The sequence below is a fragment of the Crocodylus siamensis genome, chromosome 12 (assembly GCF_052110815.1).
Source record: "Crocodylus siamensis isolate JL-2025a chromosome 12, ASM5211081v1, whole genome shotgun sequence".
NCBI classification, from domain to species: Eukaryota; Metazoa; Chordata; order Crocodylia; family Crocodylidae; genus Crocodylus; species Crocodylus siamensis.
Genome location: NC_143406.1, coordinates 27,921,013 through 27,933,970, shown reverse-complemented (window position 1 = coordinate 27,933,970; position 12,958 = coordinate 27,921,013). Strand labels below are relative to the sequence as shown.

At 44.0% G+C, this 12,958-nt stretch overlaps 1 protein-coding gene across 1 annotated transcript in view; it reads left to right on the top strand.

Moving 5' to 3' along the window:
• Positions 1-3,009: 3,009 nt before the first annotated feature.
• USP7 (ubiquitin specific peptidase 7) overlaps positions 3,010-12,958 on the top strand; it is a 100,470-nt gene continuing 90,521 nt past the window's right edge. Inside the window, exon 1 of the mRNA XM_090023120.1 lies at positions 3,010-3,582. Within this exon, the coding sequence (XP_089879246.1) occupies positions 3,495-3,582 (88 nt within the window). The 5' untranslated portion in view covers positions 3,010-3,494. The remainder of the gene's footprint in view (positions 3,583-12,958) is intronic.

The window sequence follows — 12,958 nt, the reverse complement described above, 5'->3', positions numbered from 1 at the left end:
CCCATGGATGCCCCGCCCACCCCAGCTCTGGCCCTTTAAAGAAAAAAACACCCCCAAAACACCATTCACCTATTCCTGCCCAGTGGGGGTGATCCAGGCTGCCCCCCACTGCTCCATGCCATGTGGGGGGGCTCTTCCATGAGCCCCCCAAAGCCCCGAGGCTGCTGCAGGAGCTGGTGAGTCCCCAGCGGGGTCTTTTTTTTTTTCCTTAAAGGGCCAAAGCTGGGGCAGGCAAGGCAGTGATGGGGGGATCAGGGGGTTTGTGGCAGAGCCCCCCCATGTGGTGTGGGGCAATGGGGGGGCAGCAGGGATTGCCCCCTGCCTGGCAGCACCCAGTGAATGAGGGCTTTTTGTTAAAGCATTGGGAGCTGGGGCAGGCGGGGCAGCCATGGGGGGGCTGGGGGAGCAGGCAGGGGTCCCCCCATGGTCCCCTCCCCCCTCTCTGGCCCTCCTTCCCACCCCCTACTTACCAGCTCCGAGTCCCGCTACAGCTCCTCAGGGATTGCCCAAATCATCGAAGTTCTCTGAATCTTTTCCAAAGATTCAGAGAGCTTCGAATCGATTCAGACCTTTTAATCGGTCCCCTGATTTGATTCGGATTTCGAGATTTGGCTGCCGAATCTCCTCTGAACTGAATCACCACCCAAAGCTTAACAGAGCCCTAGTGGATACAAGGAATTGATCAGTTTACAAGACAGGACAAAGTGCAATAAGGAGATATAAAAAACAAAAGGAGGGAGAAAAGACAAAGTAATAATGATAGTAATATGCAAACATGTCAATTAGCTAAGTGCACAACTTACCTGTTAGACATTTTCTACTCTTATTTGTAAATGATATCAGGTAATTCCTGCCACCTGCTTGCCTATCTTATTTTAGTAAAAGATTTATCAGAAATATCTCAATAAAAGAAACTCTTGAGGAGGTATTTGCAGGAGACAAGGTATTGACCTTATGAGTTAGTTGTGGCAGGGGAGTTCAGAGCAGGAATAGCAGTATAGAAGAAAGTGCAAAGGTGCTTAAGGGAGAAGTGAACAAACAAGCAACTGGAGCATGATATTACCAGTGGGGACAAGATAGGCAGAAGTTGTTGGTGAGTGAATAAATAAGGAGGGGCAAAAGTGTGATTGCCCTTTAAAAGGAAGGACAAGAGCTATTTCACGTGTTAGGGGAGAGTAACCCAAAGGAAGGGTTCAGAGGGTGGGGTGGCATGGCCAAAACAGCCGACAAAGATTTAGAAGCAGTGTTTTGAATGAGGTGAGTAGTATGGATTTGTATGTGTGCAGTTCTGGATTTCAGTTTAGCCTAGGCAATTAATATGACTTGTTCTTCTTGTCTAGAAATAGTCGAATCACCATTCTATAATTACTAGTTTGACTGTGAATCCGTACAAAACAATGCCATTTAATTATTTCAAAAATGTATTTGAGATAATTTGTATACAAAGTGCTTAACATTTACTTCCTTCTAGGCAGCATTTGCATTACCTTTCTATAGACTGGTCATCCACAGAAATACCAAGGAAAGGACTTGTTTTCACATCTTTAACATGACAGTATATTTTGAATCTACAGCAGTACAAGTTGTTTAAATTAAGATAGGGGAGGACTGGGCTGTGGAAAGGTGGCATTCCATTTTTCCATATGAGCTGCCGCTTCTCACCCACCCTTTCCCATGGTGAAGCTTTCTGTATATACGTCTTGCATGTTTTCTGCTTCTGAAATAGCACATGGCTTCTGAAAAGGTGGTCACCTTCAAACAATTCAGACTCAGAGGTCAACATACAAAAAAAAGGTATATATTTTAATACCTGTGGTATTATTTTCAGTAAAGAACTAAGTGATGACATTAGGAGTGGGTGGTTTTTTTTTCTATTTATATATGCTGGTTTGTCTGTTTTTGATTATTTTTTTTTCTTTCTGCTTGTCCTTGCACCCAATTCCTCAGCCACTGAGAAATGTAGGCAACAGCCATCCAATGCTGTGCTTGTGAGAGGAATGTGCGTCTTGTATTGAGTCCCAACCGAGGGACAATGGAAGAGGGGTCAGCTTCAACCGGTGAAGGGGAAAGGCTTGGTTGGTGGGAATGGAAGTCGCTCAGGGGCAATCTTTACCTTTTGGGGAAGTTGGGATAAGAATGGGATACAATTTAATAGAAAGGAAAGAACTTTTTTTTAAAGCATTTAAATGCTGGGGACAGATTAAAACATTAAGGACTATAGCATGGATATTAACCTTCTGTAAGGTTGAGTCCCAATTTGACCAAGAAATGCTTCTGCTTGCATAGATTATTGGGATAAGTCTGAGAATATTTTCCCTCTAAACTGCTGCATGACAGGGAAAGTGGGAGCCTGTTTCTGGATCTGGCCAGTTATTGCATAACTAATGGGTTTTGGTTTTTTTTCCAAACATCCTCGATCTTCCTATGCATGCCCCTCTCCCCCTCGGGACTGCTGCTGCCCAGGGCAGGGCCCCCGGGCTGGCCAGTCTAACCCCGCCGCCACCCCCTTGCCCGGGCAAGAGCATGCGGTGCACTCAGCTGGCCTAGGAGAGGGGCCTGCACTTGTCCAGAGACGGCCGAGTTGCTCGTTTTATACGTGGGAATCGCCAACAACCAGCACAAGTGGGAGAGACCAGGCGGGTCGCTGCCCCTACCTTCCGGTCCGTTTAAACGTGAAGCGGCGTCTCGAGCAACTCGCCCGGAGCAACCCCCAGGCCCGCAGTCGTCCCCCTCTCCTGCCACGGTTGCCCTCCTCCAAGCGCCCCCTCCGCTCCTCCAGCCCGCGACGAGCCGGGTCCCGGGGCCTGGCCCCGCGTTCCCGAGCCGGAGCCGGCCTCGCAGGGGGCAGCCGGACCCGCCTCCCCTGGCCGGGGCCCCGCGGGCTGCTCCGCACAGGGCCGGGCCCGCCTAGCTCCGCCCCTGCTTCCCGCGGCGGCGGCGGCTGCTGTTCCCCGGGCGGCCGCGGCGCTGCTTCCCCCTCCGCGGCCGGCGCCGCTGCCCCCCATGCGGATGTGACATTTCACGGCGCTACCGCAGCCGCCATTTTGAGACACAGAGCGGCTGCGAGGAGTCCTGGCGCCTGCTCCGCGCTCCACGGCGGAGGCGGCGGCGGGGCAGCGGCGAGGCGAGGCGGGCAGGGCCGGCCCGCGGGCCCCAGCCGGCAGGGAGGCGCTCGGGCGGCGCCGGGGGGCCTGCGGCGCTCCCCGCCGGGCAGCAGCGGGGACACGAGCCCGGGGAGGGGGCAGCCGCCGGGCCCCGGCTCCTGATCCCGCGGCCCCCCGGCCCGGCCCGCCGCCGCCGCCGAGATTGGGCGAATAGCGAGCAAATACGTGCGCGTGTCGCTGCCGCCGCCGCCGGCCGCCCGCTCCCTGCCCGCCGGAGCCCCGCCGCCCCCCGAGGCGCCGCCGCTGCCCAGGCCCCGCCGCTCCTCCGCGCCGTCCCCCCCCGCAGGAAAGGCCCAGGCCGGCGCCGCGGAGCCAGAGCCCCAGCCCGACATGAACCACCACCAGCAGCAGCAGCAGCCGCAGCACCAGAAGCCCGGGGAGCAGCAGCTGAGCGAGCCCGAGGACATGGAGATGGAAGGTGAGGCGGCCCAGGCGGGCGGGCGGCCGCGCTTCCCCCGCGGGCTCCCGGGCCTGGGGCCTTGCTCCCGCCGGGCGAGGAGACGTGGAGCGTAGCGAGGGGCGGCCGCTGGGGCCGGGCCGGGGTCCCGGGGGTCGGGGCCTAGCGGGGCACAGCCCGCTGCTCGCGTCCGAGGGGCCTGTGGCCGCCCCCCTCTCCTGTGTTGTTGACTCCGGGAGCCGCGCGGTGGGGTTCTGCCTTGCAGCCCTTTCATTGTATGTGCACAGCGCCAGCCACGCGAGATGCTCGCCATTTTTAATTGGGAAGGGAGCTGAGGGTTATTTACCGCAAACGCATCTGGCTGGGGCCTAGCAGGGAGCCTTATGCCTCGGCCCCGGCCATGTGGAGCCGCTCGGGCCCTGATCCTGCACAGTCATGCAGTTGCACACGGGAGTGTTTTGATGGGGAGGAAGGCCCGGTTCCAGGCTTCCTCTCTGCTGCTGCCCAAACGCTGGCAGGCGGATCTGCCCTGGAGACAACGCTGGGCTGCGGCGATTAGTAATCTTGGTGTTTAAGATTTCACTGGGATGTGACCCTTTGCGTCCCAGACATGTTGGGAGGACGCATGAGAACAGAAACTTCCGCGGGGACAAATGACTGTGCCGCACTCTTGGTGTTTATAATAGTAAGGGCTTTCTGACACGATGATTAAGCAGCATGAAACTGCCTCGAGTGTCCTAGCAACAATAACAAGAAGGTTCACCATCGGAAGCCCGTTTGCTGGTGAGATGTTATAGATTTTATTTCGGCTACGTCCACTGCTTAAATAAGTACTGGATTGGATCTATAATGATCAAAACTATGTTACTGGCAACTAGTCATAGTTACTACTGTTGAGTAGGGCTGTTGCATTTTTAAGAGAGGTTTTCCATAAAGCTTTAATTTTTTTTAAACAAGATTTACTTTGAGCGTATTAAGGCATGTTACATACTAGTGCGACGTCTGCTTGTTTGTTGAAGACCTGCCCCCAAATTGCTGTACACAGTTTAATTTTTCTTGTAATCTCAAGAGAGATAAATGAGGTGAGTTGATTTAAAAAAACCCTGATCACGCCTGCTTGTATGTATACACAAACATTAACATCTTGTACATGTATAATGTGTTTTTCAAGAGAAAATGTGATAGCCTCTAGCAGCCAGCTTTGCTTTCAGTATTCATGTCCACTCCTCTCTGGAGTATTGACATTGCTTAATATTTGATTTTTATGGGCTTGATCCTGTAGCGTACCCTGGAAGATGCTGGAGTGCTTTGAAATCCCATTAGCTGATATAATTTAGGGTGCTCAGGACAGTTTAGGGTTGAGTACCACAAATGGAGGAAACAGAATATTTTAAATGTGTGCTTAAGCCTTTTGCTGACCCTAGTGATTTTACACTAAAGTTTCCCACTTAAAATCTACGCATATGTTAACATTTTGAAATTGCAGGGCAGCAGTATTCTAAAAATCTGTTCATGAGTCTTAAGTAGGCAAGTTAGTCCCGTATCTGGTTAAGACTAATATGGACATGCTAACCTGTTTGTGACAACTTATTTAGCCTTCCGTTAATACAAAAATGTTTGGTCTCCATTTGTTTTTGGACTGTTTGGCTTTCATAAGAAAATAAGGGTTAGCTGTACCAGACTAGGCTTCGGGACCCTTTTACTGAAAATCTGATGTTCGTTTAGCTTACTGCTAAGAACAATGCTCAGCTTTCTCATTCAGGTGTGCATACATTCTCGATGAAAGAAAATTGAATGTTTTTGGACACACCAATATTTAGGAAAAATACAGCTACCTTATTTCTGACACTGTTAACTGCCTTTCTCCTTTGAGAGATCACACTAGATTTAGGAGGTATGTGAAGAATGTAGGGTGGAAAACTGAATGCACATCTTGATTTTAAATTATGTGGCGCTAACTTAACTTTTATCCACCCAGCATAGCCGAACAGTTTTAAATGAGAAGAGTTACTGTTACAGAACTAATACTGACTTAAGGGAATTACATTCTGCCAAATTAGTTTGGCTGGGACACTTTTTGGGTCCTTGCCCTCTCTGTTCTGTTTCTTTCTCTTCTGTGACCACTTGACACTTTTTTTCTTCCTTCAGTGTTTCTAAGCTGCAGAGTATACACAATAGAAACAGTGGTCTGTGTTTAAAAATGGGGGTAAGGATGAATAAAAAAGAAAATGACTTTTATATTTGGGAAGGGGAAAAGGTGCAATCTAGGTAGTAATATAGCAATAATAGGCCTGGGTGAGGAGTAGGTATCTGCTTCGTGGTCTCATGTGCTCTGCAGTCTAATAGTACTGTACTGAACAGAATGATTTAGTATTTTGAGCTTCACTATACAGGTTGTCCTGATTCTAGCAGCCCACACCTGTGACTTCCCAACCCCAAATGACTGTTTACAGCCATCTTTGTCAGGAATCTGGAACAGGGCTTCAGTGGGCACCTCTGGAGGCATAGTAAGACACCTTAGCTTCTCTGCCATTGAGTCCTTCCCTCGGGAATTACAGCAAAGTAAAATACTGCAGTTCAGTAAATGTTAACCTTTTAAGTGTACCTAATGCAAGGACAGGAAATAGTTTTCCTTTACTGCAGGTAGCTTGTCATGTTATAAAAAAAATAAAATATTTGTGTTTGTTTTATTGCATCCAAGTGAGGCTTACTTTCCTGGAGTCAGGACATAACTTTATAAAAATCATATAACAGGATAATCTGGTTCCTGATATGTAGCTCCTATATAACTTTCCTCTAACTTAATTATATTTAAATCCAGGTGCTTTCAAGGCACTTGTTTGCACAAGGCTTAATTGCTGTGCAATCCATAGAATGATTTCACTCCCTATCTAGAAAAACTGTTTCACAGACAAATGGGTATGGAAGATTAGTCTGATACTTACCTTAAATTTTCCTTTATGGATTTCACTCCTGTATCGTTAGTGGCATTCCTGTGCATCACGGCTAGCAAACCTCTCTTTCTGGATGGAGTATCTTTTTGTTTGTGGACTACCTTATCAAATGTTGCTTGAAATTTGGTCAGTTCAGTTTGAGTATTTCTATTTTTTCTCATATGTCAGTTGCTTTAACCTTCTGATGATTATTGTGGGGAGGGAGGTATGAGCTCCTGCTTTTTAAATTTTATTTTTTTTTTTGGTGAAGTAGTGCCCAGAACTGAATATAGCATTTCAGATGTGCTCATGTTATAGCCATGTAGAAAGGAACAAGGAAAAATTTCTTGTGACATGTTGCCTCTGTGTGAAACCCACCTCCCAAAAATTACTACCTTGCAATTAAATCACATCGCAGGTCTGTGTCTGACTTGCTGCTTACTATAGTATCTTGATTGCTGCCAACAGCATTTTTCAAGTATCTGTCTCATTTCCTATGTGTTTGCACAGTTTTTCTTATATGCATTAACTTGTTCTTTCCAAGCTAAATCCCATATTATTTTTTGCCCATAGTCTTAATGTTTACTTCCTGTAACACTTTTTGTCCTCATTAGTTTTCTCCATTCCTTGCAGTTTAGTATTATTAGCACATGCAGCCTTCATTATCTCTTCTGCATCAGTGTAACCCTTTAAAATGAATTACAGTGGAAATGTAAGGGGGGGTTTCTCCTCCTCCTCCCCCACCTTCCACCTGTGCCTGGTGGTCTTCATCTCTGAAGCCCAAGAGTAAGTTCTCTCTGAATCTTGCTGTGGCTATCACTTTTTATGATTGAAAGGAATTATATAGAATGTTTTGAGACCTGTCGCTCTGCACTTCTATTAATCAAATTAGTTATTGAGAGACTTGGTTTTTCTTTTTTCTTCCTGCAGCTCTCTTCATTCTTTTTCTTCCTCCTCTTCAACTGTTTGTTATACTGACACCGTTGTAGCGGTAACATGAGACTGAAAACATGAAATAAGCATATGCAGATGAAGTGGAGCTTGTGAACATGGGTGTGAGAACTGATGTGTTCTCTTCCTTGAAGTACTTATGTTTTGCTATAGGATGGAATATGATTGAATGTGGTGGGTTATAAATGGAGGTAGGGACAGACTGCAAAAAGTTTGAAGTTAATGTGGAGGCTTAATGGAAGTCCCTCAGAGTTAAAAAACAGATCTCTTGCTCCCAATAACAACAATACTCATCACTGAGAAGGCAGCATACTTGGCCTTGGGAAAGGCTATGTGGTTTACTATTCTAAAATAACCAATGGGTGCCAAATGAAAGAAAAGTATCAGCAGAGTACTGCGGGTACTGTATCTCAAGCTCCTTCCAGTAGATGGGCAAAGGACTTCAGAGGCTGGCCACATTAAATGAGTGAGTCAAATTTAATAAGTTTTTTTGGGAAGGAAAAGGGGAAAAAAATATAATGAAAGTGTTGCAGTGTTGAGAGAGGAGTGAGCAGCTTAATTTTAAGGGGTAAATGTGAAGATATTAACAAAATTTCAAACTTGTGTTTTCTACCCCCTCTTTTTCAGTTAAGCACATGTAGATTCCCCTACATTCAGAACAGATAAGTTTACTGCCTGCCATTATTAGTACGATGTACTAACTGATGTAACAAATCATTGGTAAAAATGCTGTCCCTCTATATATATCAAAAACAAGAGACCTGTGTCTGTAGTCTGTTTTTACCTAATCAGTTTTATACCTTCAGAATAATTATATTTACTTTGTGATATGATTAGAAAGAAACAAGGAGGAAAAATATCTTGTGACATTGCCTCTGTGTGAAACCCACCTGCCTGCATCTATACATTGCATTTAGTAGCAGCTAAAGTAGTTTAGCTAGTACCTGTAATGAGTGTGACATCAGAGGATTTGAGAGAGAGGGGTGAAAAACCTATTTAGAGCTTGAAACTTGTTTATGTTTCCTAATGTGATTATTAATTGAGAACAGGACATAGTTACAGCACTTAACATACAGTTTTCATCCATATAACAGTATATGGATGAAAAAGGATGGCTCGATAATTTAATCGATTTAGCTGAGTTGTTCTTATATAATTAACTATTTATTTGTTAATTGCTATATATTTGTATGATGCTAGAAAAGTACTTTGTGATTTCCAGTATACAAAATAATCTAGTTATTTAATAGCTGATAAATTTATTACAAGGAAGGATGATCACTGAGTTTGTTTTGAGGAGATTTTGGAGGTTGGGTACATTGTTTGGTGTGTCAAGTGTTTAAGTAGTTATGCTTGCTTTTTATTGGCCGCTAATGTGAATTAGTGTATTTTGTTGTGTGTGTTAGACTTTAGGTATTGCAACTAATCAAACAAGTGTATCAGTGAATTAATGTATAATTTTGGAAGGGGCAGATATTGTAATTATGTAGCTGCTGGAGCACTGTAGTGCTACATTTAGTTTTAACTCTTCAGTATTGCTGCTAAACTCTTGCTAACTTGTTCGTATCAGGAGCAGTGTAATTTCAGGAACTTGAGGAAATGGAAGGTATTTGCATGACCTGCAAGCATGAGGAAGAATGTTGTGCCCAGAGATGATCTGTGCCACTTTTCCATTTGAAATAGCATTGCTTTATTAGAAGCCTGTGGTTTGTTTTACTTTACTTCATTTTTTGGAACTGGAAAAAGTTCAACTTAAAAGAATAAGAAACTTTGAATTCTGTAGGCACACTGAAAAGTCTCTGTCCTTGTATGTATGTATGTATGTATGTATGTATGTATGTATATATTTTGAGATGGAGGAAGCAGTTCTCCAATTACTTTGAATGTAGCGTCTGAGGAGAAAGAATGCTTTAAAAATTTTATCCTATTACCGTATTTCCTTTACATGGTGTTTTTATTTTTGGTACCATGCATAAACAGTGGAAAGTGCGCACAACAATTCAGAATGAATAACCCAATTTAGATGTTTAGGATAATTACAGGACAATAATTTAAAAACTAAGTCATTTCAAATAATTAGCGTGTATGTAAGTCAGTATTTTTTAACTTTGCTACAGGTTCTGTGGTGGGGTCACTTCAGTACGCCCTGGTAGTGGTCTCTGGGCATCTGGGGCTCTCTTTCACTCCCTCATCTGTGTGCATCTCTGGGCAACGTTTCCCTGGGTGGTATCCACAGACTCCTTAGGGTAGTGGGCGCTAGTTGGAGTTGTCTGCCCTGTGCCCTACCTTGGTACCCAAGTTACTAACATATGGCATACAGTCCCATTCCTGTTTTATCTTCCTTTGGTCCACAGATTTAATTCTTATACATTTAGTGGCCTTCCTATAGCAACTGAGGGAGGCTCATAGCTTCCTGGTTGACCGTGACAGGGGTGGGCAAAATGGTGGATCTGGCTAGCGGCCAGACTCCATTTCCCAGCAGCTCCTGCCCATGTTGCTGCGAACCGTTTCCATGAAGAGCTCAGTAGTGGCGGTGCCGTGACTGCGCAGGGCTAGGGTTTCTATGAAGTTTGGCCCCAACAGCACAGGCAGGGTGCACAGCTGGGCAGGGAGCTGTGCTGGGGCTGGGGCTAGGATCTTGCAGCGGTGCCAGTGTGGACCGGAGCTGTGATGACATGGGATTATTTTTGCTAAAAGAATTAGTGGGGAAGTAGTTAACAATAAAAGACTATTCAATGTTCTCTGCATACCGGGGAGTCAGTGATACTTCTAGCTTGGTAGCTAGTTTGGATTTCAAAATTGTGTTAAAATTTCCGCTGCCCCTGTTCTTGAATATCCTGCACAATTTTTATGACTTTAAAAATAATTCACTTTGTAAAATTTTTTGTTCTTGTCATTTGAAAAATATTCTTCATGAAGGGAAAACCAGGACCCAGCTGTGCAGGTTAAATAGTGATATTCACTGTGTACTATTCAGATCCACAATTTTTTTTTTTTTTCTTGTGCGACTCAAGTGCCAAGAAGCCCTACCAAAGCAAAGAAATAAAAATAGGCATCACTTGATTTATTTCAGTTACAGTAATACTAGTATCACCTGTGACACTATTAGGCTAACAGTTTTCAGACATAAATATTGTTTAAGTTGACAGTCTCTCTCTTTAACCCGAGTAAGCTGAACAGACAGTTCTTACCCCTTGGACTTGGTTGAGCAATCTGCAGGCTTGGGCAGACAGCACAACGTAGGTTTACATTTCTTCAACATTTTGGAGGCAGCCATAATAGCAAGAGCTTTTTTCATTTGGATTTGGAATCTAATTCCCCACAACATTCAAAAGAAACTATATGGCAAGAACTATTTTTGTTTGTCACGCTGAGATAAGGATAGTTATATTTGTTCTCTGTGGTCTAAGATGACCCTTTCCAAGAGTTAGGGTGGGGGGGTTTTTGGTGTCTCAATTTTTTTTCTGCCTGTGTAATATTACGTTATTGATTTAGCAGCATTTTGGTATGTCATGATACTTCTCTGAAACATCAGATACTGTCTGTTAACAGATTTATTGAACCAGTGTTTATTCAAATAATGCATTTGTCCAAAAATATTTGTTCAGATTCTTTTGAGCTTTGTTGGGGTGTGTGCACACTTGCACACATTTTGGCATCTTCCTGACCAGTTGTCTATTTTTGCTGGAAATCATTTTAATGGTGTTATTTCACTGTTATGTTCGTATTTTTTTGCTTAGGCTCTTATGTGCTCTCACTCTTCCTAGCTTTGTTTTTACCTTTCCTTTTCATTCTTCAGTCCTCCTCTCCAGCTTCCATTTGTATTTCCATTCTTGTTCACTGGGGCTCTGGATGTTTTGTGGTGTTTTGGTTAACAGCTTAAAAGGAAAACATCTCCTCCGTGTTGATGTATCTTGGTGTAGTGCTGTGGGACCAATTTTTGGGAGGTTGCCATTGTTTCCCTCTAATGATCGAGGGTAGACCTCGTTTAAGAAACTGCCCCTTGATCTAAAAAGTAGTATAAATTATTGTTTCTGCTTGTATTGTTTTCTTTTTGGAGATCATTTGGAAAGAAAGAGTGCAAAAGATTTAGCAAAATGTGTACTGCTCGTTCCTGTGAACTCTTTCAGTCCTGAGTTTGGGACACTACAGAAGTTACTCCAGCCCTGTTGATTCATGACCTTCCCTTGGTAATGTCCATACCAACTTAAAAAAACTTCTTAGCAGTTTTGATATCCTGAAGCTCGATGTATGAACATTTAATGAAGTTCCTGGCAGTAGTAGACAGTCATGAATTAAATAGCACTGTTCTGTTAGTGTTGCAGGTGCTTTTCTTATAAATTGGGCACACACGTAGAGCAGTCTAGAACTTTTTATCTTAGGAGGTACATGTCTGGACAAGCAGAGTATTAGGATCCTATTTAGCTGTTTCCATGAAGAACCTGGGAGTAGCCACATAAGTGTTTCAACTGCGAATGCTAGATCAGGTCACAAAAAAACCCTTTTGGCTAGTGATGTTACTAAATGCATACCATTTCTGGGGGAAAAACACACTTGAATAGGTTTGTTCTGTGAATCTGATTTCCCTCTTCAGTTATACTCATTGCATATAGAAAGGAAATATGTCTATGGATCCAAACCATCTTTTCCTTATTTTCCAATATCAAGATGTGCCCAAAAAGGTTTTCAGCAACTCACATGCACTAAATGTGCATTCTTTAGTTTCGATGTTTGTTTGTGTGTGTGTGTGTGTGTTAATCTGGGGGCATTGTCTCTGGTTCTTATCTATATATATTTTTTAATTCCCATCCTGTTATCCAAACTAAACTTTCTTTGGATATTCTTGGTCCTCTTTGGCACAGGGACTGAAATCTCAGGGTCACATTGGGACCTGGATCCCTTGTGTTATAGAACCTGAGTCTACCAGCTATGTGGCCAGTTTGACAGGTTCTAATTTAAACGAAGCTCTATTTATTTGTGACATACTGGATCATGCACAGTGCCTAAAAGGGCTGTTAATGAAATATATTAACTTAAAATTGCATTCTACCTTGATATGCTGAAAGATGAAGAAGAGGTATGAAATTTCAACTGATACTTTAAAAGCAGACTTTATGATGCTTTTCAGTATTGGTATCATTGTAAGAGCAGCTGTAGAAACTGAATATTGGTTTGATACTTTCATAAGGGGCAAAGAGTAAGGATGTAGATCATCTTCCTGTTGTAACTTGATCTAAATATTAGTCAAAGATTATATGGCCCAATAGCTGCTGACCATAATCCCACCTTTTTAGTATGTCTAGAAATACATGTTAACATCAGCAGCATTTATCAGTAAAACAAAGGAGCCAATCCACAGCTGAAATGTATGTAGTTTTTAGTTCATTTATAGCTGTGAATAGGTGTGAACACAGTATACTTGTATTCTCTGATGAGAAAGTTTTGAGGTGAATAGAATTGTCAAATGATGTTAGGCCTTAGTCCTACACTAGATATGCACTAGCTAGCTACTG